This window comes from Pituophis catenifer, unplaced genomic scaffold, assembly GCF_029215685.1.
Source record: "Pituophis catenifer annectens isolate HBS135680 unplaced genomic scaffold, rPitCat1.0.hap2 SCAF_1, whole genome shotgun sequence".
NCBI lineage: Eukaryota > Metazoa > Chordata > Lepidosauria > Squamata > Colubridae > Pituophis > Pituophis catenifer.
Genome location: NW_027256881.1, coordinates 105,865,342 through 105,893,243, shown reverse-complemented (window position 1 = coordinate 105,893,243; position 27,902 = coordinate 105,865,342). Strand labels below are relative to the sequence as shown.

The 27,902-nt window shown below is 36.9% G+C and overlaps 2 protein-coding genes across 3 annotated transcripts; one reads left to right on the top strand and one right to left on the bottom strand.

Annotated features, from left to right (window-relative positions):
• The first annotated feature begins 3,322 nt into the window (after positions 1-3,322).
• Positions 3,323-11,280, top strand: TSTD1 (thiosulfate sulfurtransferase like domain containing 1). 2 transcript variants are annotated; one of them, XM_070932832.1, is made up of 5 exons: positions 3,323-3,522; positions 4,532-4,705; positions 5,124-5,283; positions 6,336-6,418; positions 11,260-11,280. In XM_070932832.1, exons 1-4 carry the CDS (start codon positions 3,342-3,344, stop codon positions 6,397-6,399), a joined length of 579 nt encoding a protein of 192 aa, XP_070788933.1. In that variant the 5' UTR covers positions 3,323-3,341; the 3' UTR covers positions 6,400-6,418; positions 11,260-11,280. The 2 variants fall into 2 exon arrangements, with proteins under 2 accessions (XP_070788933.1, XP_070788932.1); XM_070932831.1 differs by lacking the exon at positions 11,260-11,280 and having other exon boundaries at positions 6,336-6,776.
• On the bottom strand, positions 7,868-27,026 carry CCNC (cyclin C). Its single transcript, XM_070932830.1, has 12 exons — positions 26,806-27,026; positions 24,464-24,570; positions 21,981-22,065; positions 21,775-21,844; positions 19,779-19,830; positions 18,937-18,992; positions 17,710-17,745; positions 15,510-15,601; positions 14,901-14,968; positions 14,440-14,519; positions 13,229-13,347; positions 7,868-9,500 (listed from the first exon to the last, which is right to left on the bottom strand). Exons 1-12 carry the CDS (start codon positions 26,835-26,837, stop codon positions 9,446-9,448), a joined length of 852 nt encoding a protein of 283 aa, XP_070788931.1. The 5' UTR covers positions 26,838-27,026; the 3' UTR covers positions 7,868-9,445.
• Between the last annotated feature and the right edge of the window lie 876 nt (positions 27,027-27,902).

Below are 27,902 nucleotides of genomic sequence, written 5' to 3'. Positions count from 1 at the left end.
GACAGCCGAAAGAGGAGGAGCAGGAAGCGGACCTCCTGCCAGCAGGATACCTTCCCTTGCCGCCCGGCAGGGTGATGTCCCGTTTTGTTCTGTCCCGTCCCGTCCCCGTTTCGCACACTCAGAGCTTGCGGTCCGGCTGGAGCTCGCTGCTTGATTGAGAAGGTGCTTAAAACATCTACCAGGCGCGTAAGGGTCAGGGCAGGGGGCTATTTGCCGTGCAATTCCCAAGGGTCGGGGGCTCCGAGCGAGGTCTCCGCTGCTGGCTCTAGCAGAAATCCGATCTCCGGGCGCAATGCGTCGCCCCAACTTTCATGGCCAAGTGGGCTTCCAAAGGAGAAGAGAAAAGGCGACTTTGATCTGTGTTTGGCATCGCAGCCACCTCCACGTTTTGCAGATGGGGGAAAAAAAAAACACCCCCGGACTGCTTTTTTTAATGCAGAAGTTTGATTTTGTTTCATAACTTTCCACAGGCCTTCTCACCCTCCCTCCCCCTCCTCGGCAGTTCCCAAGAGAAATGTAGGAAGCTGATCTGCAGGTCATGCTGCCTCTCTGGCTCAGGGAGGGCAAGCTCCCCCCTTGTCCCCTCACCCCCCCTTATAGAGCAGAGAGTGTGACAGGTGAAAATAGGGGAGACCAACTTTTCTTCTCTTTTTGTCTCCCCTTTTTCCTCTCCATCCCGCTGATAAAGAGGGAAAGAACCCTTTGATATCTGCCAGGATCCCTCTTCAAGTGTTAACAAAACGAGAGTGTAGGAATTAATTTATCTTAATTTATCGTGTCATTTAATACAGTGGCCAGATAGATGCTCCTAAAAGTCCAAAGTTCATCATTCGTGATTGGCATTCAGGTCCTGCCTCTGACCCTGGAAGAACCCTCATCATGACTAGGTGCCATTGATAATCATATCTTAAATGAACAGATTTCCATTTTGAAACTGCTATAGAAAAAGAATACCATATGGCCAAGCTGACAGCCAGCAACTAGAGAACCAGTTTGTATGCCAGCTTAGATTTATCATGCTTTCCGTTTAGAAATATGGTTGACTTTGCTTTATTTAAAGCAAAGGTAAAAAATAAAATCAGTGTTATGTTTCTTTTAAATGCATTTCTTGTTTGTACAGGTTCACCAATTTAGATTCTATTGTAGATATTTTATTTCTGTAAACAATTTTGTTAAAATCAGGTTGCAAATGTTTCATTGTAACAATATTTCTGTAAATCAAAGAAAGTCATAGTATTGCAGTGGCTTAAACATCAAATTAATGAATAAATAAAAAGCGTGTAAAATCTCATGGAATCGTAGCACCAAATGGATTTTCCTGACGGCAAAGAAATAATTGCCTAAGACATATAATTTTAATGTCCATAGAAAAATCATGCACATATGAAAGCAATATGGACACTAGAATCTGGCAGATGCAAGAAGTCACTTGATGGATCAGGTTATCAGTCTTTTAAACAATCCTTTTTGATTTCAGTGGACACCTAGTGGGTGCATTGTAGTAGCTATTTCCCTTATTCCATTCAAAAGCTAATTGTGATGACTTGGCCACAAAAACAATTTCTTAATAAGAAAGTCAGGCAAAATGTCCCAGAATAACAATATGTTCACTTGCAAAATGGGTGAATGACATCATCGTCATATTTTGGTACTATATCTGGTTCCCAGTGAAAACATATTCTTTTGGAATAAGAACAATGGCAAATTACAGCATAAAATTATTAATTATCTACGTTTGCTTTAAATATGATGTGTTCTGTTTCATTCACTAGTGCTGTTACAAAATGCACTGTTATGAAATGCAGAGTTATGAAATGCTTTATTGTTACTAAATAGCTATTACATGACATGACTAGTTTAAACAGTAATATACGTTTTGCATACAGAAATCTAAAGTTAACATACGGCATCCAGATAGCTGTAAAAATACTTTCATAGTATTATGAATATCTATCAGTCCATCCATCCACACAGGGAGGGAGGGAGGGAAGGTGGGTGCAACAGTGCTGTTTAAAAATGGTCAAGATCACTTGATAAAGAAACTGTACAGCAATGTGAATTAATTCCCACTTTATTATGAAAATTGATCTTTCGCAGGGGTATCAAATTTGTGTCGTCATGTCATGTGACATATTGTGACTTTTTCCCCCTTTGCTAAATAGGGTGGGAGTGGCCAGTGCATGACACGTCTGGCCCACGGGCTGCAAGTTTGACATCCCTGTGCTAGATCAATGCAGTTTGAAATATTTTTGTAGAAGAAACCTTATTAATGCTATTGCACCAAATGTCAGCCTGGAATCTCACTGGTAGTAGTATATATATGGCACCATAATATTGAAATATTCTTTAAACCAGTCAAGAGGTACTAACAGAATCTTAACCTACTAATATATTTATAAAGCTTCATGAAATTTGAAATATTTGACTAGTTAAGGTTTGTTAGTGTTATGAATACAGATTGTATGCATGTGGTGATATTTTCCCTAGGTATAGCAGGAATAGTCATTCTGTAGTATCCAAACCTTTCCATAAAAGCTTATGATCACATATCAGTTTATAAAAGAAAACTCTAGATAATAGTGTAATACTAATACTAAAGATAATACTATTGATATTTTTGGAGCTTTATTTAGATCAGCTAGTATTCTCCATAAAACTGTATGTCGAATTACATGGAATGCTTTCTTAAATATACTTAGCAAAAAACAAAGGATCTTTACTAATTCCTGGGGTGGGGGGGTTGCATTGCAAGACGTCTGGAATCACACAAATCCAAAAAAGCCACATTATGGCCTCTTGTGAAGTCAGCCTTTAGTTCCTGTATTGGATTGTTTTCCAAGTCATATTCATTTTCAGGTTAAAGTAGTTTATCAGTTTTTGGCAGAGAGCTTGTGTATTCCATGTCTTTGTTTCCATTTCTTGGTCACCTGAACTGTTGCAACCCAGATTTGGTAGCTATCATACCAAGTAAACTACAGTATATATTATGTTTAACAAACCATGCTCCAAATCACAATCGGTTTAGTTTCTTTTTTTATGAAATGGTCCAGAGAACCCTTCAACCTTCTAAAACAGAATTACTGTTATTCCATCCTGAAATAACCACACTGGCTTTTTGGATGAGCAATCGGGCTCCAGTCAGAGGAATAATTTTACCCCTGCAAGTAAAAGTACACCTGGTTTATCAATTAGCATTTCTTGTTCAAGCTGAGATGCACCTTCCTGGGAAAGCGCAACCAAGGAGACAGGCGAACCGGCTGGTCTACTATATTTGGAAAGCCCAGCCAAAGTGGGCGGTGTCCTTCTAAGCTAGGCAAGAGAGTTCCGCAGCGGTAGGAAGCATGGAAGGATGTTTCAGACGGCTGGGTCAATTCACTTTTGGCTTAATTACGCAGCCGGCTGCAAGTAGGCTAAGCCGCTGCGGTGGACGAAAGATAAGCCAGCTGACATGGAACCACCGTGAGAGCGTCCTGCATAGATTGGAATCGGCGGCTGGCATCGGTCGCCTTTGCCCTCCAGGCTGTAAGTGCTCCGGCGGGGTTGGGAGAATCGGATCGTAGGAGGGCGCTCTTGTTTCCTGGATTGCTAAACTCAGTGCTAAGTGATGGGCAAATGCTTTAACTTGGTTGAACCCGGGTCCTGGGGAAAAAAATACTGAGCTTTTAAAGAATCCGATTGCTTTAATATAGCAACTTCATCCGTGGAAAGTGGAGAGAACGAGGATTCGGATTGACGCCCCATGTAACTTCCACTGGGTTGTCCAAATTCCAGTTTTACCTTAGTGGGTTTGGCAGTTTCTCTGCGGTTTTTCAGCCTGATTTCCTCATTTGTAAAAATTTCTTCACTGTATCTTTTTCTGACTAGCATTCTTAAGGTAGAAAATAGTTTGAGTATTACATCAAAACTGTAGTAATACACAGAAACAAGTACTATAGCCTAATATTCACATTATGCTAAGTAAGCCATGAATTGTTGTATAATACACAGGTTAATGTATTTAGCGCCTTAAATGGTATAAGTCTAAGAAAGCAATCATAAAAGTTGGTATTTGTTTTATTTAAAAAAAGTTAGACTTTTCTGAAAGAATTGGAATGATTTCCTCTGGTTTATGATTCCACTATGTTCACATGGTTTGCTAAAACAAAAACCACCATTTACAATACACAGTGATTAAGCCAACATCAAACCAGATTGATTAAAATAGCATAGGAACCAGACTATCTTATTCAACCATCATGTGGTTTGATACTTTAGCTTCATGGGTTAAGCCAACACAGCTTTTGTATTATAAAACATAACCTAAGTTGCTGCCTTTGAGCAGAGTAAAGGAATAATATATGAAATTCATGTGATCTGGAAAACTGCTCTGGGGTAAATATACAGACAGCGTGTCTGGACTCTGCTTGTCCATATAAATGCTTGGTCAATGCATTGATTACCTAGCTGGTGTTGTTGCCCAGCAGCATTTAGAAGCAAATTAGTGCTTTGATGATGTCAGAATCTGTAGTACTATTGTTTACTTATTTTACAGATCCAAAAAACAGGAGACAAATCGTTCGCCACTTTTGCACAGATGAGGATCATAATGTCTCCTGTCAACAGCTCAAAGATTTGTTGGCATCAAAGGCCATCCAGCTTATTGATGTTAGAGAAAAATCGGAAATTGCAGAGCATGGAAAAATTCCTGGCTCAATCAATATTCCATGTAAGTTGCTGTTGGGTGATTTAGAGCAAGGAAAAAGCAAAAGTCCATCTCATTGTATACAAGGGGAGAAAACATGGCATTATCTTATTTATGGTACTTTCTGTACTTGGATTTTTGCAGCAGGCCAACTCTTATCATCCAGAGAAGTCAAAGAGGTACAACAAGAGGCAACAAAACATACATCACCACACAGGTCCTGTCACTTGTGTACTTGTGTCCAGCATTGGGATACAAATAGAAAAGAGCAAGATTTGCATTGTGATGTCACTAAGTGTGTGTGTGTATGCACGCGCCATTGTGGCACATGGGATCCCTATGTAATGACTCAGTTTATGCTTAGCATGAAAATGGTACTCCAGCCAATGGGTCATCATAAAAAAGACCAATTAAATCAATGGGGATTGTTTATTTTTTACAGTGGGAGAAGTTATGGAAGCTTTACAGATGGACCCAGTATATTTTAAAGAGAAATACAATCAAGATATGCCTTCTAAATCAGATCACATAGTGTTTTCCTGTTATATTGGAGTGAGAAGCAAACAGGCTCTAACTGTTGCAAAATCATTGGGTTTCAGCAGGTAAGTGTAAAGCATTCAGGAAATGTGTGTGTGTGTGTTTTATTGCAAATGAGTTGTTTCTAGTTTGTTTTAAAAATATTATGGACTTAAAAGGAGAAATGCAAATCGGGGGAAAGTGTTTACTCTTTAACATTTTGCTCTTAAAATGCAATGGATAGGATTGATCCAATAAATAGCATCTGACAGTTTCTGAATAACACATCTGAAAATCTAAACCTAAGAAAAAATGTACTATGGATGTACTAAATCTACTAAGAGATCAAATTTACCCCAACAAACATTAACTTGCATTCAAACCATTTGATTCTACAGAAATTTTCTTATCCCCCCCACCCCCCACAAATATGATTGTAGAAGGAAAAACAGTGCCATCACGTACTTCATTCGGGACAAAGATAATTCAGTATTTAAAACTTGTGGCAAGACTCACATTTGCATCACTTTTATTTTCTAATATAGGCATCCCCTTTTCCAGTTGGGTTTAATATATTTTAAGGGCTATCAATCCATTTTTAAACTGAAATACACTGCTTCTAGATGATTCTTACTCCACAATTCAAAGACCATGTCATTATTCAGCCTTTTACTTAGCCAATTAAAAAAAAAAGAACAAACTTGGAAGTACTGTGAGAAAATATTTGTAACCCTGTGAAATTCAATGTTTGGATTAAAGTATTCTAAACCAGAGTCTGTTTAAAAATCCTAACATAACCAAAATCAAGTAGAGTGGCCAAGTACTAAGAATGTCTCATTTAAGAACAACTAAAGAAACATTTTATTCTACATCCTTATATTTGCTATTATTCAAAATTACTTTATTATGTGGCTGATTTCCAAAAGTATTTAACTAGTGCAATTCAATCTTTCTCACTACTTTATCTCTACTAAACATTGTTTACTCTTTGAGGAAGATATTATGCATGGGGTTTTTTGTTCCCTTGGTATAAAATAAAATTACTATCCCAGAATATTTGTCCTACATCTCTGGTCAGCATACTCTTAAGAGGATAATATTCGTGAAATGTTACAGAAGTTGTCTTATGTGCTTTCAGAGTTCAGCATTTTCCTGGTGGCTTCAAAGAATGGCTGGAGTGTGGATCTTCAAAGAAGAAATGATATCTAGAGTACACAAACTGTAGGTGTTCTGAAAATGCAGAGGGTGATAGCTAATTCTATTTAATAAAGTGCATCAAGGTATAAAAGGCGTCTAGGCATATTAAGACATGGTTATTTTGCCAACAAAGAAAAACCACTGAGATACGCTTCAAATGTTTAGCCCGGATAACATTATGGAAATTTTTGTTCAAATTTTAAAAACTAATTGAAATAGATTTAAGAAACTTACAACTGTTCATTGCAATACATTTAGTAATAAGTAATATTTAAGTAAAATAAAGTGGAATTAAGTTAGCTATTTATTAATCAAAATTTATATAGCTGCCCATTATATGAGAAATTATATTTATCTCTGGACATGAAACAAAAATATACTATGTCAGCCTCATGATGCTTGCTTGCTTTCAGCTGCCATTGTAATGGGAGGGGGGAGGTATTGTAGGTATTTGGGAGGGGGAGAAAGTGAGCTGGTGGAGATGTCTTGGAAAAGGGAGGAAAATTCTCAGTCTTTTTAGCAGCTGCGGAGAGAGCTGATAACTGTCAAGATCAACTGTCCCGGCATACCAGATAGATGGGGCCGCCTAAAGAAGTACCCCACATGACACCTTGGGGGGATGTGGATTGGACATTCAACCTTGGACTGGGAGGGGAGGGATTTGGGGGATCCCAAATCCCTTGGGGGTTTTCAATATGTAATTTTCGCGCCTATTGCCTCAAACTTTGCTTTTCTTTCACTGCATTCAGTTCATACTCAGTAAAAGTACCTTTCTCTACAAACATGGAATTGGAGTTTTTCTTTCTTGAGTTTTGAACAGAGGCAAGCCTGACATACTATTAAAATGTTAAGACCAAAGCTTGGGAAAATGGCACTAAAATGTTTAGCCAGGTTATAGATAGGACCTGTATTTTTTTCAACTTCATATTCAGGAATTAAGCCTCAGTCCTGCTTATTGTTCTTGACTTTCAACTATCTCTAGATATTAAATATTTGCAGAAATAATATCAAGAAATACATTTTTGTACATGCAGAGGAAATTGACTAGAGACATGTATCAGTGATAAGGTTTCTATATGCAACTTTTAAATTAGAAACACAATCTGTTTCTGCATAAACAACTTCTGTAAAATTGCTGAGATTTACATAACATGAAAACACTGAATTTCCAGTACAGTGCGCTATGTGCTGAATGGTATGAGGACCATTATAATCCCACTTTAAGATAATGAAACTGATAAAATTTTGTTAACTCATTTGAATATGGAAAATAGCTCTCCAACTTTTGGTGTATGTTTCTCTTCTCATAGCCAGAGAGAAAAAAGGCAAACACATTACTTTCAACTTGTGATAAGGCACTCCACAGAAATTTTTTAATTTTTAATTTTTTTTTAAATGTATGATACGCCCATGTGTTCTGATGCAATACTTGTAAGAATTATTGCTTATGGTTCTGAAATAAAATAGTCAATGTTGTTAATTCCATTGTTTTATTCCTATGCAGCTAGTCCATATTACAAATAAAGTTGAAATCCTCAAGTTAACAAAGTAATTTCCAAAACACAACAGATGTGGTGTCTCAACCAATTCTGTTAGCAAATGTGTGGGACAACATGACCAGCATCAACAAAATTGGCAAAACTGAAAAGGGAACATGAAAAAGCTAAAATTAAAAAAAAAATCCTCACAATTGTTTTTGTAAGTCAGTATTCAAACACTCTGTAAAAAAATAACTTCCAACACTTAAGTGCAGAGAGCCCAAGCGTTTGCATACAAAAACACTTTGGTTACCCTTAATTCAGTGACATATCAAGTAGAGGCAGGCACTGCTGCTTTTAGATCAAGTTTTAGAACAAGCACCATTTGACAATACTCTTTCAACCAATGTTCCTTTGTTTGTATCATGGCAGAATAATGCTCCCTTGGGTGAAAGGCATCTTAAAGCAGCCTTTCCCAACTGGCACCTTCACTATGTGTTGTACTTTGTAATCTCCCTAATCCTCCACTAACATGGCCATGTTAACTGGCCTGAAGGCAACAGTAATCTAATACAGCTAGAAGGCATCATGTTGGGGAGAGCTACTTTAGCCTGAAAGACAGGTTACTTTTAACTCATTGTAGGGTCCCAAACAAATAGTCCATGAAGATTTCAGGGCTCGGGACTAAGTAGGGAAGTCTGAGTAAAGAACACGCATATGGCCCTTGAGTTTAAAAAAAGGGAACATCCTGTCTTTGAATGATTGTGTTAATTTGTACAGTAATTTATTATATTTTATCATGGAATCATAGTCTCAAATGCTTCTGCTTTCTCAAGAAAAAAGCCATTCCTAGTAACAGGGAAAGCAGAAGGCAAACTTCTAGCACACAACATATTCACCATTATAACCTCAAATAGGTTAGTTTTACTTGATTGGATTGCAAAATATGTCAAGGACTTAATAGCACATTCTTTCCTAAAACAGCCACAGTTTTCATTATATATATTGCACTTTGGGAGTATCCTGAATTTCCTCTAGCAAACTAAAGGTATTGTAGAGTATCTCCTTAAATTTCGGATGAGGAATGCAACATTATATACATTTTAAGGATTTTTTTTTCTCTTTTCCCTAAGGCATTTACTACAGCAGTGCATTCTTAAAACATCCATTGGCAAGTATATACCTAGAAAATTAGGATCTGAAATCCAGCTTCTCAAGTCATCTCTTGTATTCCGTAGTTAAACAAGTATAGTTGCAAGAAAGATCCATTCACAGTTACCCATCTTTGTGTTAACACAGTTTGTTTAACTCACCACTATTTCTTTCAAATAACAAAATTTACTAGTCTGTCCATACTGAATTACATCATTATTTATATCCAAAGTTTTTGATTTCTGTTGTACCACAATTCAAATGGGGGGGTGTTTAAGGAAAAGCTTTTGTACATTTGATAGAAACATTGTGTTCTATCTGAAAAGACATTATTGAAACCTTCTGTCCATGTCTTCCACATATGAAAAGATCCCAATGTGTCTTAATCCAAAGTGGTCCACAATTCATTTCTTTGGAATGTCTAAGACTGGCTGTAGCTAGAATTCTGACTTCCATTTGGACCCTGGTCACTTTCACTGTTTGAAACAAAGCAGGAAAGTATTACATTATATATTTATTATTAAAATAATTACCATATTTTTCAGAGTATAAGATGCACTTTTTCCCCCCTAAAAGAGGATGAAAATTTGGGTGTGTCTTATACACCGAATGTAGCCCTGCCCACCCACTGGCTCCCACCCTTTGGCCTCGTGCCTCCCAGCAATTTACCTCCTTGCAGCAAGCAGCAAACAGCCCATTTCAGCTTCAGCACAACCTGATTAGCACAAGCAGTTGATTGTCGGTTGGATCAGCCTCCCTATCCTCAGCTGTTTCAGGCTTTAGGGATTGCCATTGCTTATTGCGTCGCAGGCCTCTGCTGCTTGCTGCAAGAAGGCAAATTGCTGGCAGGCAGATTTTTTTTTCTTGTGTTAATCAGGCTATGCTGAAGCTGAAATGGGCTGCTTGCTGCAACAATGCAAATTGCTGGCAGGCAGAGGCAGATTTTTTTTCCCTTGCTTTCCTCCCCAAAAAAGGTAGGTGCGTCTTATACTCCGGAGGGTCTTATACTCCGAAAAATACAATACATTTGATTTTAAGATTAAGATAACCTTTATTGTCATTTTTTTTACTGTGTGCACACTGGCATACATTAAAAATGAATTTTTGTTGCCTGCTCTCAAAGTATATATCTACCCATACACTTTATTAATAATATATATAATCCAGGGGTGAAATGCTCCTGGTTCAGGCTGGATCACCCGATCTGGTAGCGATGGAGGTGGGTGGTTCGGAGAACCGGTAGCAAAAATTCCTGCACCCCTCCCCCCATGCCCAGCTGAGCTGCACAATCATCAGAGGCTTTTTTTTACTTTTAAAAGCATTTTTTCTACAATCTCTTTGGCCGAAAAAATGCTTTTAAAAGTAAAAAAAAAAAAGCATCTGATGATTGCACGGCTCAGCTGGGATCATCAAAGGCTTTTAAAAGAAAAAACCCTTTTTTTCTTTTAAATGCCTCTGACGATCCAAGCTGAGTTGCTTGATTGTCAGAGGCATTTAAAAGAAAAAAAGTCTCTGCCGATCAGGCAACTCAGCTGGGATTGCCAGAGCCTTTTGAAAAAATGGTTTTAAAAGTAAAAAAAGAAAAAAATTGGCCACGCCCACCCAGTCACATTACCCCCCCCACCAAGCCACGCTCACAGAACGGTAGTAACCAATTTTAGATTTCACCCGATATAATCTATATCTATATATCTATATCTAATCAATATCTATCTATCTCTATCTAATCTCTATCTTATCTATAGATAGATAGATAGATAGATAGATAGATAGATAGATAGATGATAGATAGATAGATAGATAGATAGATAGATAGATAGATATAGATATAGATATATATCAATCAATCATTGTCCATTTTGAATACATAGCAGAAAGAGGAAACTTGAGAGTTCACTCTGTTGGTACTATATGGAACAAAACTGAATCTAAATTATCTGGTTCACCTCCTTCCAGACGGTAACAAGGAAAACAAGTGAAGAAGATGTGTAGCATCCTTTGATAGTTAATATGCAAGCAGATTTCAACCTTGCCAATGAAACTTCATCCTAATTTTCCCAAGTTGCAATGGCACAGGACACATCTTACCATATGACATTACTTGCTTTAGTATTTAATATACAGGTGAAACTTAAAAAATTAGAATATTGTGCAAAAGTTCATTTATTTCAGTAATGCAACTTAAAAGGTGAAACTAATATATGAGATAGACTCATTACATTGTTTGTTGTTCAGGAGCGGCTTGACAAGAGGAATACGACATTTGAAGCCCATGTCCAGGATCCGTCTGTGTGTGGTGGCTCTTGATGCACTGACTCCAGCCCCAGTCCACTCCTTGTGAAAGTCCCCAACACTTTTGAATGGCCTTTTCCTGACAATCCTCTCCAGACTGCGGTCATCCCTGCTGCTTGTGCACCTTTTTCTTCCACACTTTTTCCTTCCACATAACTTTCTATTAATGTGCTTTGATACAGCACTTTGGGAACATCCAACTTCTTTTGAATTACTTTTTGAGGCTTTCCCTCCTTATGGAGGGTGTCAATGATGGTTTTCTGCACAACTGTCAGTCTTTCCCATGATTGTGATTCCTAGTGAACCAGACTGAGAGACCATTTAAAGACTCAGGAACTTTTTGCAGGTGTTATGGCTTAATTAGCTGATTAGAGTGGGACACTTTGAACCTAGAATATTGAACCTTTTCACAATATTCTAATTTTCTGAGACTGTGAATTTGGGATTTTCATGAGCTGTAAGCCATAATCATCAAACATATGACAAATCAAGGTTTGAACTATCTCGCTTTGCATGTATTGAGTCTATCTCATATATTAGTTTCACCTTTTAAGTTGCATTACTGAAATAAATGAACTTTTGCACGATATTCTAATTTTTTGAGTTTCACCTGTAATTTAATTTAAATAGGTAATATAATTTAAATCAGGGTAGTACATATTTTTATTTTGATATTCAGGATTGCATAACATTTTGTTGTAATGTGACATAAAGAAGGGTGAAATGGCCTTCCAGATCATATTTGGGGTAACATTTATCCTCATTAGATCTGGCTGCTACTGTTAATTCAGCAATATCAATAACTGACTGTCTGGCAGGGCTATGTATGCTTCAAAAATGGTTTGGAAGTATGCTATAGAGCAGGGGTCTCCAAATTTAAGATTTAAAAAGCATGGCTTGTTGGGGAATTATCGGAGATGAAGTTCACAAGACTTCAATTTGGCAAGTTTGGGAGCCCTGCTATATAGCTTCTGTATATTCAGTATACAGATTATTTTTAAAAACTTACACATAAATAAGCCATTGCTTTATAGAGTTGACCCATTAAAATGAATTTGACTGCTAAAGAGCCTTATTTTAATCTGACTCTCATTAACATGATTCCCTGGAAAACGCTGGCTACTTATGTTCACTATGGAGAAGCACCGCCCTAACTCAAAGACAAATTACTCTATTTTTGCCCAGGAAAAAAATATTTTGGCCTTCCAGGGTTGCAGAGTATTTTGGTGGTGGGGAGATAAGCGGAATGGGTACAATAAGTCTAGTCTAGTCCAGGGGTCTCCAACCTTGGCAGCTTTAAGACTTGTGGACTTCAACTCCCAGAATTCTGGGAGTAGGAAGTCCACAAGTCTTAAAGTTGTCACGGTTGGAGACCCCTGGACTAGTCAACACTTAGCCCATTTATTGTTATCTATACTTCCCTCTGCAGTAAAATGAAAAACCAAATAATGATGTAGGAAAATAATTTATATCAAATTTCAATGGAACAACCATAGGGACTACGAGGACTGAAAATGCAGCTGCCTTCTTTATCTGAGTCAACCAAAAGAACTCAAGCATAAAATGAGGAGCAGTCGAATTGCATGTGACTCTCAAATCTACCAACCTCTATGGAGGTTGAATAGTGAAGGATTTTTATGTGAATGAGGCATGGCAGGCATCCAAGTTGTTCCTGTATTGGATTGTTTTCGTAAGAAAATTTAAGTGTCCCATGTCATTTACAGTAATCACAAATTCTCTTTATGGCTGTATCTTATGATTGAAAAATAATTTCAGAATTAATTAATCCCTATTAGATTACTAAACAAAGAGGGTAGGCCTGGAATGAATAAATGGATCAGCTACATGCTAAAATGCATTTCTTGTTTTACAGTTGATCATCTATTCAAATCAACATATTTCGAAAACTTACCTATTTGGAGGCGGTTTGGGTTTAGGCATCTTGCTTAGAATTGTAGCCATTTCTTTTCTTTCATCAAAGTTTTTCCATTGTTCATACAATTTTAAAATGACCCTGATTATTTCTAAGATCTAAAAAAAAAGTGGAAAAATAGTTTTGTGCAGATCTATTGTGATTGCAGTAAGTATGTACTTCAACGTAAGAAAGAAAGATTTGAAAATATTCTGGGATGAGGGAGTTTATTGTGAAAACGTTTTGCAGGCCACTATTATTTTTATCCTTTGAAGAAAAAAAAGTGCAAACTATCCTCAAAACACTTCATACCTTAGTGCCCTGATTTCTAAATCTTATAATTCATTTTAGAAAGTTTTTTTAAAATTTTGAATTAATATAGCATTTTTTTGTGGGCTAATGTCAACTCATGATCTGACTCACCCATTCTTAAAACTATTATTTAGAGGTTGGGTGAGATGGCTCAGCAGTTAAAAACGCTGAGCTTATCAGGTGGAAAGCTGACAGCCTGGGTTTGAAACCCGAGCGCTATGCAACAGGGTGAGTTCCCATTCCTTGTCCCAGCTCCTGCTCACCTAGCAGTTTGAAAACATGCAAATGTGAGTAGATAAATAGGCACCACTTTGGTGGGAAGGTAACAATGTTCCAAAGATTTGCCATATAAACATGTTGGCCACATGACAACGAAACGGGTCTTTGGACAACGCTGGCTCCCTTGGCCAAGAAACTGAATGAACACTGTGCCCTAGAGTTGGAAATGACTTTTTACTGCCATTTTGTCTCAACAAATGGCAGTACTGGCCTCAGAGCAGTGTCTGGACTGATTAATACTCTGATGGGAGACCATCAGTAAATGCCAGATCTTGGAATAAAGCACTGATAGTGACTTTTGTATTATTGACCAATTATATAATTGCACCCATTCAATCTACATCAAGCTCAATCAAAAGCATCTGTACCCAACACAGAATATGCAATCAATAAAATATTTTGTAATTACTATGCAGTATCTTGTTGGTATTGATATAAAAATATTACATTGAACAGTTTTATCTTTTTAAATTCTTTATATGTTTTTCAATTTTTCACCAAGGGATGCTGGGCCAATAAGAAGCTTTCATCTTACCCATTTTGTTCAATAGCATAATAATGTACCAATTCAGACAAGTTACTTTCAGTAAATCTGTAATTATTAAATAAAATATAACTACCTTCTCCATATCAACAGAGAGTTCAGCAAACCACTGTCTAGCATCCTTTTGCTGGACAACACAAGCCACATGTAGGCAAGCTGTAAAGAAAGCATATGGTTGAAAGGTAAAATTAAGACACAAAATTTGTGGTAGAAGTGTTTTTACATTATTAAATGAAAAACACAGTCAGAACATGTTCTGTGTGCTACTGTCTCCCTCTCCAAACTGGATTTTCAATTATACCATTATATAATTATTAATATAATTATTAATGCTCACTTAAGATGTATAGTTGAAGAATAGTTTCTCGGTTTACCATTACTTTATTGTATATCTGGACAAAGTTCAGTTATAAACTGAAAAATGAAATAGTTGAGGCTTTCATTAATAACACAAAATTTCTATGAAAATGGCCATGGATGCAACTATCTTGAATCATTCCATTCAAATAGTGATACTGTACACAACGTGTTACATACCTAGAGCTATCATGAAAGGAGGGTACAGCAGACAAAGATCAGTTCTGTATGTGTCATTCACTATCCTCCTGCACAGACAAAAGCAACAGATCAGCAAGTTGTCATTCATGACTCCACACGATGGAGTCAAAACAATATGAAACCGTGACATGAGCTTACTTTTCCTTTAAATACAGTATCTGATGTAACGGGTACAATCTGAGCAGGAGGACATATTTCAATATATTTAATGTCTACGTCTTTTTCTATATGGAGCATTGGCATACTTTCCCCCAAATAACAGAACTCTGCAGAAAGATATTAGGTGTATTCATCTTTCATGCAGTAAGGCAAGCTTCACCATGAGCTTTTCAGTTATAATGTGTTCAGACTATAAGAATGGATAGTAGAAGATCTGCTGGATTATCTTCATTCATAAAAAAATGATATTTCGGTCAAACCCCTCATCGCCACCCCTTTTAAATCAATAAATTAAACAACTTTATGGTTTCATGCATTTTCCAAAGTGGATTAAGCAGATTCCCTAGGCGACAATTTTATTCAGGTCAATAATTTTCATAGGTTTTCTATTTAGGCTAAAGGGTTTTTTAAATAGTCTGTCTTCATTACCAAGCAAGAGGCAGTAGCATGTCTTCTTGGCCCATATCTTGTACGTACTGAAGTAGAGGTCTATAGGGATGATAGACTATCAAACAGCAGTCCTAGGGAGATTGCATTTAAGAAAAATGTTAAAAGGATCATCATCATTCACAATGCTCAACGTGTTAAGTACTTCTCTTGATGTTTATTGTGCCAACTATTACAAAGACAGTAGTTGGCTTCACAGAAATAATTCCTCTCTAGACTGACTGGCAGTTTACCAAATTCTATCTCCCTCTGAGACACAAATGCTGACACATTTGCAGCACACAGAAACCCGATTTGCCAACAACACCCTCATTGGAAATAAACACTGGCACAGTACGCTCTATTACAGAATAACAATATACAAGAAGCTTTGTGGGGATCCTATTAATATATAAAAAGAATCTGAGTGGGGGAAAACAGTATCAACCTTTAGTGGTTTCACTTATTTTGTAAATATAAAGTTTGGCTTGAGTAACATTAACAAAATAAGAGTTGGAAGGAACTTCTAGTCCAACTCCCTGCTCAAGCAGGAAACCCTATGCCGTTTTAGACAAATGGTTGTCCAATCTCTTCTTAAACACCTCCAGTTTTGGAGCACCCATATATAACTTCTGGAGGCAAGTTATTCCACTGATTAATTTCTTCTGTCAGGAAATTTCTCCTTAGTTCTAGGTTGCTTCTCTGATTAGTTTCCACCCATTATTTCTTCCCCTGCCTTTAAGTGCTTTGGAGAATAGATTGACCCCCCCTCTTTTTTCTGGTAGTTCCTTAGATATTGGGACACTGCCTTCTTTTCATTATACTAGCCATAACTAATTCCAGCAGCCGTTCTTCATATGTTTTACCTTCTAATCCCCTAATCATCTTTGTTGCTCTTCTCTGCACTCTTTCTAGAGTCTCAACATCTCTTTCATATTGTGGCAACCAAAACTGGATGAAATATTCCAAATATAGTTTAATCAAAGCATTATAAAGGGGTACTAACACTTCATGTGATCTTAACTCTATCCTTCTGTTAATGCAGCCTAGGACTGCGTTGGCTTTTTTGCAGCTGCAGTATACTGCTGGCTCATATTTAAGTGATAGTCCGCTAGGACTCCAAAATCCCTCTCAGGGTAGAGTATCCTTTGTAGACACTTTCTCATAAACAAATCTTTATGCCTATAGGCCCTCAAGCCACCTATTTCAGTTGATACACTGGCCACTTTTTTCTCATTCAATCTTAGAACTATAAACTACTTCTCTTCTCAAAAACCTTGCATCAGTTCCTTTTTAACTTCATGTATGGGGTTCACATAAAAAATAGGAAATAGTACACAACTTTCTCAATCTATAGCTCTTCATCCTTTCTCTAAGATTATTCTCCCAGACCTATCCCATTACTCTCAACATTCTTTCTTCCCAGTATAGACACATGTGGAAAGTAGCAACATTTCAGGAGATGATAGAATATTCCAGATATGATCAACATATAATTATGCAGAGGAATTCTGTTTGTACTATTTGTGTTACAACAGCAATAGAGACCGGGATTGCCACCACAAAGCGATGCAGTTGGTAAAGTGCAACATCACATGACTACCCTGTTCAGTGATGACAATCCCAGGCAGTCCCAGTTGCCATTGTAACCCCAAAATTCCCCAATCATTAATAGGAAGAGGCAGGAATCCCAGGTAAGAAGCATGGGGGTACCAAGGGGGGATGGGAGGAAAACACAGTAAGACCTAGAAGGGCCACAGCAGTCCATGTGTGGATTGCGGGAGCCAGGGAAGACCTGCACAGGCCGTGCACAATTTGGGGGAGGCTCCACATGGGTAGGGGTGTGCTGAGGATGGGAGAAAAAGCGGGAATGACTTACCAAAGCAACTTGCAATTTTCCCTGCTGGCTTCCTCATAAACTTTGCTTGGAGTAGCCAGTAGGGAAAGTCGCAAATGGTGATCACATGACCCCAACTCTCTGTGATGTTACAATGACACGCAAGGTATCTAAGTGCCTGGATACCTAAGTAATGTGATGTTGGGGGGGGGGAATGTGCTGTGGTCGCCAGAACCTCAAGGAACCCATCATATGTCCATATTTTCAGTGCCACCATAAATTTGAACAGTCACTGAATGAATGGATATAATTCAAGGACCACCTGTGCAAGAGATCGAACAGAATGTACAAAGTAAATGAACTTACCATTAACTCTAACAGATAAAATTCACATTCTAATATCTGTATAGAATAAAAAATGTATGAATTACATGGACAAAACTTAAATAACGTGCATCATAGATTATCCTGTGCTATATCAGCTGGATCTAAACTATTAAAATTCTAAACTTGGAAAACCATGGGAACAAAAACAGACAGACTTTTTTTTGTCAGCAGCAATAACATTTGATATTTCCATTTCAACAAAGGAAACTCCTTTTTGAAAATATATTTTTTACTCCAGCAAATACCTCTTTTACAGAGGTCAACAGATTTATCATATATTTTTTTTCTTTTTTGCAATCAAATTCATTCATTCAGTTTCTATAGCCACCAACTCAACCAACTGACTCTAGATTGCTTACAATTATAAAATTATAAAACAATTAAAAAAACCATTAAAAAAAATCCGCAAAATAAATAATATAAACAGCAGCCATGAAGATTAATCAACTATTAGTAAAGCCAAGTAATGGGGCTCTTAACACATTCTGAGCCTGGGTACATAGCAAGTTTTTCAACTTTTGCAAAAACCTAACAGGATTGGGACCATTCTAATCTCTGAGGGGAGAATATTCCACAGCAGATAAAGTCCGTCTTTTTGTTCCCGTCAGTCAACACTTTTTGGCTGATGGAATCTGCAGCTTGTCTGTGGGATCAGACTGAATGGGTAGAAACTCTTGGAAAAAGACAGTCTCTCAGATAACCCAGCTGCAAGCTATATAGGGCTTTAAAGCGGACAACCAGCACCTTGAATTGCACCTGTAAGCACACCAGCAGCCAGTACAGCTCATGGAGTAGTGGTATTACATGTGCCATGCAGCCGACACCATTTATTGCCATTCAGCTGCATTTTGCACCATTTTCGAATGCTCGAAATTTCCGAATGCTCTTCAAGGCCAGCCCCACGTAGAGCATGTTAGCGGATAGTAATCTAGTTTAGTCTTCTCCAAGGCTCACTACTAGAGTCTCTCAGCCACAGCTGATGACACAATGGCAAGACCCTTTTTTTAAACTTCAATTTTCTACTTTTTTAAACAATTTAAAACAGCTGGGAGTATAGCAAAGCACAAACTTCCTGTCATTGTCTGGAAATAATGCTTTGATATGTTCTCAACATTCCCACTCTTCCACATATAGTAAAAGTCTTTCCAAAATCATTTGCAGAGAAAAGTGCTAAGGCAAGAAATGTGTTTTTAAGAGTATACTTACATGGTTCATCCTATAAGGAAATTCTTTTGGAAAGGCATACGAAAACCTAGTTTTCACTGCAACAAAGAAAAAGTCAAGAATGTTTTTTAAAATAAAAGCAATTAAAATTAATTTAGCATACTGACCTCTCTCTACACCTTAATTTTATTAAAATACTAGATGCTGAATGCAGGTATTTAAGTTTGAAAGCACAAGAGAACAAGAGTTAACTATTAAGCATACGTATTTTTTATATCCGATAGCAACATTTTACAATACAAAATAGAGACAAAGCAAATATTTCTGTTTTAATATTTTGGAATATATATTAGAATCAGTTTACACAATATTTATCAGTTTGTGCAAGTTTCAAATATTATCAAATGGAAAAGAAGCATTCATTCATTTAGAAAAATTAAATACTGTACCAATACAATCTTTTTTCTTCTATTCAATCATGTCTAGTTCTTGGAAACTGCTTGGGCAAATCCCTGCAGTTTTTTTGGCAAGGTTTTTCAAAAATTGTTTGCCACTGCCTCATTCCTAGGGCTGAAAGGGACTGGTTCACGGTCATGCAGCTGGTTTTATAAACTTACGGTCTCCTGGTTTCGAGCCTGATGCCTTTAGCCACACCAAATGGCTCTCACCAATAAAATACTATCCAATAGTATTGTATTTTATTGTATCACATTTGCTCATATTGTATTGTGCAATACAATAAGACAGAGCTTAAAAGTTTTTTAGTTTTTCCTGTACACACATACATATGTGCCACTCCATATGTCTGAATACGATAACTATAAGCAATATTTGATTTTAAAATTCCTTTAAAAGATGACAGCTTTACAAAAAGTTCCACTTACATACAGAAGTAGCAGCAGATATCAATCTTGTATTTGAAACCACTCCAAATTCCTAGAACATCAAAAATAAAATAATGGTGGAAAGTACACAATTCCAGAAGCACCCGCTAACAAAATGTCAAACTTTGGTTACTATGTGAGATTACAGGGGGGTGTTCTTGATCTGTGGGGAAAAAAAGAAAGCAAGGGCACATTTTGTTCTAATTGGCAGCCTTGTAGAATCATCCAAGCCTCACTATGCCCAATTCCACAATACTTCATGTGAGCTGATGTAAACCATCTCTGGCTTTCTGCCAATCTTTCTTGTTTAGTCAAAATCACGGTATTTTGCAGATTAAGGATTATATTACAATAACCAAATTTTTGTCTGTGTGAAAAGAAAGCTATTTTCTTTCCTTTCATCAATTTCCATTGGCTGGTATACTATTGGTAGAAAGTCACTTTGATGTTAATCCCCCATAGCCAAAAGGTAGGAAAACAACCTGCAAAGCAAGCATTGAAAGCCCAACCAATCAAGAGTCAACTGGTTGATATGACTAACAAAATTTTATTTATTTATTGAATTTAAATTGTCGCCTATTTGCTCATGGCGACTCAAAGCGGTTTACAGAATATAAGACCACATTTAAAACAATAAAAAACTAACAAAAAGAATCAAATAAATTAATATAGTACAATATAACAAAATTACACCACCACATCCGCCCCGGCGACAGCAGATCACATAAGCCACTTAATGGGCTCCATCCCGCTCTGGGTTCCCCAGGCCCACTGGCAGAATCAGGTCTTCAGCGCCTTCCGGAAGAGTATTAGAGTGGGGGCCATTCTAATCTCTGGGGGAATGATTTTCCAGAGAGAGAGGGAGCCACCACAGAGAAGGCCCTTCTTCTGGGTCCCACCAGGTATATCTCCTTCGGGGATGGGACCTGCAACATTCCCTGCCTCCCCGCTCTGATGGGTCGGGTAGATATGGCCAGATAACCTGGTCCCAAGCCATTAAGGCTTTAAAGGTGACAACAGCACCTTGAACCGCTGCATTTTGCACCAACTGGAGCTTCCGGATGCTCTTCAAGGGCAGCAATACTCAAGACAGGAAGTGACAAGGGCATAAGTGACTGTGAGTAGGGACTGTTGGCCCAGGAAAGGGAGTAACTGGTCCATAACCCGTAGTTGCACAAAGGCCCTCCTGGCCATGACTGCCACCTGCTCTCCCATCAGGACTAATGAGTCCAGGAAAAACCCTAGATTGTGCACAGCGTCTGTTTGGGGTAGTGCTACCCCATCCAAGACCAAAGGTGGCAATTCTCCCTGAGCCAACAAACCCCAAACCCAGAGCCACTTGGTCTTGCAAGGGTTGTATGCTCTCGAGGCTGGAACAGGAAAAGGCCTAACAGAAAAATCCTATCAGAAAAAGGATATTAAATGTGCTAATTACAGCCACTCATTTAGCAACTATCCTGGTTGGTGACCATTCACAAATACAATGGTAATAAACAGTAATAAAAATTCATTTCCAACCAATGCATGGACTGACTACGAAATTTCAAGCCCCGACAACAAAAGCCTTCAGTGTGAATTAAGGTCAGAGAGCTGAGATTGTTAACTTGCAGTTAGAATTTTAAGGGACATGCTGTACTGTGAAGAAAAATATCTCAGGAAGTGATAGCTTGTTTAAGCAATCTCTCCCCCCTGCGAGGAAGGAAAAAGTAGGGAGGGAAAACTCTAAAATGTGTGTGTGTCTGTGTGTCAGTTACATGTTCACTTAGTGACCATTTCACTTTGTCCAATAACAAAACTGCTGGAAAGGATTGCAGTTGCTAAATTTGATAATGTGCTTATTAAGACCAAGAGAAGAAAAACTAATTTACTCATTCATTATGTTAATTCATTGTACTACTAATGAATTACTAATTGACTACTAATTGGCTTTCTATTTATTTCAAAAGAACATGGAAAAATAAAAGTCAGCAAATCACCTGCTAAAATGCCTACTTACCTCTACTTTGGATGCCAAAAATACACATGTGGGAGCCATTAGCACTGGATCAATACTTTTTAGGGAATACCTAAGTGTTATATAACACATAATTTTAAACAGAAGAAAAGGGAAAATTACTAATCATACCACTTTTAAAAAGAGACTTTATAATCCGAAAAGATTTATATAGGAAAAATGAGACCATATTGAGCTCATGATCTTACCTGGCATAGAACCTCTTGAAATAGACAGTAGCAGTGGCAATAACTTGTTGTCTTAGCTTCAAATGTTCACCTAATGCCTGAATAACTTAAAATAAAAAATTTAAAAATGAGTTAAATCTTCGTAGTTCAGTTTTGTATTCTGCAACTATTACTGAAACTGAATCCCACAGAGTTGCAAATCTTTTTTGTAACATTGTTACATTATATTCCTATACTTTTGGTACTGAAAGCCCATTCATAGGATCCCCCAAAGATGAAATAATATATTTTATATTTTATTTTATAGGTGAAGATTGCAAACTGAGACTGTGACACAATAGATAATACCATAAAGCATTGAAACTATAGTTAAAAAAACTAACATTAAATCACTGCTTGATATTTCTGATGCAAAGAATAATTCAAAGGAGATTGCACAGTTGGGATTATTAAATCTGATTCCTAAAATATATATAGTAAGCTATGGAACTGAACGATGCCAGCATTTTTCTATGATTGGCTACTAAACTGAGTTTGTTTAAATTCAGGCAGATGATATTTCCAGCCCTTGTAATTCTGATGCATTATTCAACTTCTCCAAAAATGACAATACAGATGCAAGGCATACTGAGGTGTAATCTACACGTGGGAAAAAATAATTTAGTCTATTATCTGCAACTTCATGCAATTCTCAACTCACTCTTATCCAGAAACTTAGGAACTTCACTCTGTGTGAAATGCAAAGCTCTCTGTTATCAGTTATCATATACAGCATCTAAATACTTTGCAAAAGAGATATTGGTCCAATGACTTAAGCTGCCAGTATCAACACAGTTATGGAATTGGCAAAGGCAGCAGGTGCTTGAAGCTTGACATATTTCATCTATGGAAAGGGAATAAGGTGCCGAGGGAAGGTAGATCAGAAAAAAAAACTATCAGCTGCTCCACACAAGCTCTATCTGCCAGTTGGCTAGAAAGCCACCATGGTGTCAGCTGTACAGGTAGCTCATTTGGCTTTCCAAGCAAAGGATATGTTCCAAGCATGTTGGAAGCATCTATCCAAAATACCAAGCAGAGGTAGAGGCAGAGAATGACAAAACAAAACATAAGACGGTTACTTGGTATTTTTCCAGAAACCCTCCATCCGTTCATAATTTGAACATGGCAATGTTTTATCATATCCCTGCCATTTCCAAGATAATTCACACATCAATGCTCATTTTAAAGGTTGACAGCCAAGCAAGTCCTTTGTACACAAGGTGGTTAGCTAAATAATTTTTTTAACTGGGATAATCTGAAATGATCAGTGGAGGCAGGAATTTTATTTAAATTACAGGATATTCAGAAATCCAATAGAATGCTTGGGCAACAGAATTCTAATAGCATTGTCCATGTATCAGTACTCCTTCATTGCTTATATTTTTAATAATTTCCAAGATTCTACAAATATGAACCATTTTAAATACAAAATAACTATTTCTTAATTTTAACAAAGCAACTATTAATTTCCCCCATCTCACCTTGCCAGCTCCAACACAGAGGATACTGATTCTGACTGTAACAAGTAACTTTGACTAGTCAGACACATTATGAAAAGTCCAATTGTGAATATTTATGCATATTCTAAAATATTACTGCCATACTCCCTGTAAGGAAATAAGGTGTACATACAGTTTGTACATGCATTGCTTGATGAATGCAAGATTTTTCAGTAGCTCTACATTAAGAAGACAGATTTGCAGCTTCTTTGAGCTTTAATTATGCACTTAACAAATCCTTTATTAGCAAGTTTTAGAAAATTTTAGTACTTTGATTTATAAATATGAAATTCTACTTCAGCTGATAGAATGAGCCAAAATATATTCTAACATTTTAATGATTTTAAATATTTAAGCATTATTTCCTCTCTTATAAAACAAATTAAAGCCAAACCTTCCCTGCACATGAATCTTATATTTACATAGAATAAAGTTTCAATGACACCCAAATACTGTATTAAAATGCAGGCTTAAATTGTATTTATCAATCTTTTCCACTATTGGCTCTGACTGGAAAGTAATGACAATCTTGAGTTTCAATACAAAATAATTACTGAAATTAGTCATCATTTTAGAAATTTATTTTGCTTTTCCAAAAACCTCCTCAATTGCCATTTTGGTTTCCCATCATTTTGAGAAAGAATACCAAAATCTTAGAATAAAAGTTAGGCCTAATACCATTTCAAGCAAATTAAAACTTTCTCCACAACAAAAAAGGGGAAAGGCCTATAAATGAATGGGATCACATATGGTTTAGAATCGTAATGTTACATTATGCTCAATGTTATATTTAAACCAAGTACTCTACTGGGAATATGTTCAAGGGCCTGGCAAAGTGTGCTTCTTCTAAAAAATCAATGTGAAATCATTGTATTTAAAAAAATAAGGACAATCTCACTCATCCATCCCCTCTCTCTCACATACTCACAAACAGAATATATCAATGATTCATTGACATTTTTTTACCATTTGTAAAAAATATCTGTAGTTTCCAATATTCTTCTTCTGTTAAAAATTTTAAGTCTTTTTGGCGTTCCTTCAGCAGATCTTGTTTATCCAAAATCCATTGTAAGCTACAGAGAAAGAAAGGAGATACCACTTTTAGATATTTGATGGATACAATAGATGGGATCTATTGTAAACGCAGGGGGGAAAAACACACTTTTTATCCTTTAATATATGGCCTGATGTCAAAGATACATATTCTCCTGAATATTCTGTCAAAAGTATTCAGAATTAGTTTTTTTCTTCCAATGCTGCTTATATTTCCTCAATGTTCACTGCCACCAGAATTTGAGAACTCTATAACAGGCCAGCAAAAAAATTCTGGCAAATAAGAAACTACCATCAGACTTTGGCAATCATTTCAAACTAAAAATATTCTATATGAGGCCTTCTATAATCCAAAGATCATAATCAATCCCTTGCCAATAGTGAATTTGTTCCAATAATTTTTGCCCTTTTCTAATAATTTGTTATTGTATGTAAATCTATTATGTGAAAACTAGAGTGATGTAATAGATGTCCAAATAGAGTTCAGGTCTACCGCTCAAGCACAGGATGACTTTGAACTACTTGCATACATGCGCACACTCATTCACTCACAACAGTCTAGGATAGTTGTTGCGGAGATAAAATGAAAGGAGAACCTTGTATAAATTGTCTTGACCTCTTGAAGTAAAGGCAGTATATAAGACTAATACATAACAATAATTATTTTAAGTTGCCTCAGGAATTTTAGATAGTTCTAAATGCTCTAATTTATTTTGTTTATATTTCATATTTCTTGACCACAGACAAATTGCATACAAATATTGTATAAACCCCACTTTCTATCCCTAACTCTTTTACAAATAATATTTCTGTAATACTATGATTTCGAGTTATATGGCTGTATATTTTTTAGGTATTATTCATCCTAGGTACATTTATCTTCCTAGTACAGAAAAGTCTGGTTTCTGATTAAAAAGCTAGCATTTAAAACACATGTTTAAGTTATATTTAGATAGAACACTTTCAGATATTCTCTATGAATCTTGGTTTCTTTAGAAATAGTGGTTGCAAATTATACTAAAGCAGCAAAAAAAGGAGACTCTTACTGTTATAGCAGATACCACTGAAGATTTTGCCCCATGATAGGATTCCATATTATGTTACATTGCATCAAAAATATCTGAACTATAATCATGTTATTCAATGTGATTACTGTATGCCATTCATGACATTCTTCACTTTCATAGTACAATATTACAATTTAATCACCTTAACAATATTCATTTGTGCGAAAGTATTTAAATAAGGGTAAACTATTTTGGAAAGAAGCATACACATGCCAGCACTTTCCTCATGATAAACCCAATGTTATCAGAATACTTGTTTTTCATTTTATCTGCTTCCATATGAGTTTAACAAGTAAATCTTCATTTTGTACAAAAGTTCTAATAAGAACAAAAAAAAAGTTAAAGATAGTATATAAAAGCAGGGAAGTGTATAGAAGCACACTGCTACAATGAAGAGGAAATCATTATTTCTAGTAACACAAAACCCTTGAGATGGGGAGTCGAGGTTCTACAGGAAACCTATACTAATGCAGCTCGCAGTATGTATTTTTACTTTGTCAAAGTACTTGCACTTATAAGGACCTGTTGCTTTGTAAGTATCACAGAACGTTCAATGTAAATAAAGTATGTTCAAGCTGGAAAGAAACCCTCAGCTTTTCTTTATACACACATGGTCACACACGTCCAGTTTTTTTTTTTTTTTTTAGAATCGATAAAAAAGATAAATGTTGTCTTGTTAGAAATAACCCATGTTCTAAACATAATACATATATACATATATGTATATGTGTGTGTGTGTCTATGTCTATGTATGTATGTATGTATGTGTGTATATATATATATATATATATATATATACACACACACACACACACACACACACACATATATATGTATGCATATGTATATAAGTTGCATGCATATGTGTGTGTGTGTGTGTGTATGCATTATGCTTAGAACATGAGTTATTTCTAACACTAGATAGATAGATAGATAGATAGATAGATAGATAGATAGATAGATAGATAGATAGCAAGCTCAATCTGCACAGGCATCTCTCTCCCAGACATACAGCAACATCCCACTACACTGAACCGCGTCCCAAATACACCTTCCTACAGAGAAAACACTGAGAAAACCTCTTACACTCGCCGCAACTGCCCAGCCCCGCGCGCCTGCATTCCGCACCGTCTTTTCCTTCCTTCCCTCCCTTCTCCCCAGAGCCTTCAGACTGCAAGGACAACTCACTAATGCGAACTCTGCCAGAAATTCCCTGCCATGTAGAGGGGTCAAGATGGGAACGCTTTTCCTTTCTTGCTTGCCGGTAGCCAGGGCAAACCCTTCTTTTCTTCCTCCCGCTCTTCTTCTTCTTCTTCTTTCTTCTACCCCCACCTTCCAGGAACAGGAACAGGAACAGCTTTAGCAGCAGGAAGGAGTCTGCAAAAACAGCAGCACCCATACGAGCGGCGACCTCGCTCCCTGTTCTGTGCTCTTCCTCTCTTCGTCCGGCGGCTCACCCTTGCTAGCCGCTCAGTTCCGCGGCAGACAAGTTCCGCTTGCGGAAATGATAAATTAGCCCACTGGGCCCTTTTTGCTTATCAGTGAAATTGGACTTTAGGTGCTCTATCGCTTTAACATATTTCTTTATTCTAAATATTCTCTATTCTAAATATTCTTTTTTTATATTCTTTATTTAGAATATTCTTTATTCTAAATGATGGCACCTGAATAATTCATTTCCTTTTCTTTCAATATCAAATATCCAACCAATGTGATTGCTACATTAAACTTAATCCTAAAATGGAAGGTTTGCTCCATTAAAAAAAAAATCAACCTCCCTCAAGTCAAACTGATGACTACATGAATATATTAGTGTTACTGGGTGTCCATGCCCGACAGCACACCGGCGCTGACACTGGGTTTTGTTTTGTTTTTTTATAGGCATGCAGAATTGCTTCACCTTTGCCATCTACTCATTTTTTAACTTCTCTATCTTTCAGCCCTGTTTTTTCCTCACTCTCAGATCTAAGTTTTAACCTCATCTGAGCTGTTTAGGATTAGCCAAGGGCACCCAGTATGTTACCTGCTGAGATTTTCATTATTTTCAAGAACCCAAACATTTCCATTACCTATATTTCATTCACAAATGTTTTGTATTACCATCTTATAAATGTTTATTTGTGTCACTAATCTCTGCCTCTGTTTTGGAATTTTCCCCCCAATATCACTGTAATTTACCAACCAGAAAAAAACAGAGATGCAATCCATAGGTGGTACAACTAAAGTCCCAGATAGCCTTGTGTCTATTTCCTCAGGACTAACAGCAATAGCAATAGCACTTAAAT

What these genes read in the sequence shown, in the direction of transcription:
- TSTD1 (XM_070932832.1), top strand. Translation starts at nt 3,342, where the DNA reads ATGGAAGGATGTTTCAGACGGCTGGGTCAATTCACTTTTGGCTTAATT. An exon ending in TCGCCTTTGCCCTCCAGGCT is followed by an intron (nt 3,523 to 4,531) that starts GTAAGTGCTCCG and finishes CTTATTTTACAG; the next exon opens with ATCCAAAAAACAGGAGACAA. An exon ending in TGGCTCAATCAATATTCCAT is followed by an intron (nt 4,706 to 5,123) that starts GTAAGTTGCTGT and finishes TATTTTTTACAG; the next exon opens with TGGGAGAAGTTATGGAAGCT.
- CCNC (XM_070932830.1), bottom strand. Translation starts at nt 26,837, where the DNA reads ATGGCAGGGAATTTCTGGCAGAGTTCGCATTA. An exon ending in ATCTGCTGCTACTTCTGTAT is followed by an intron (nt 18,993 to 19,778) that starts GTAAGTGGAACT and finishes TCTTTGTTGCAG; the next exon opens with TGAAAACTAGGTTTTCGTAT. An exon ending in TCTCTGTTGATATGGAGAAG is followed by an intron (nt 13,348 to 14,439) that starts GTAGTTATATTT and finishes CTTTTTTTTTAG; the next exon opens with ATCTTAGAAATAATCAGGGT.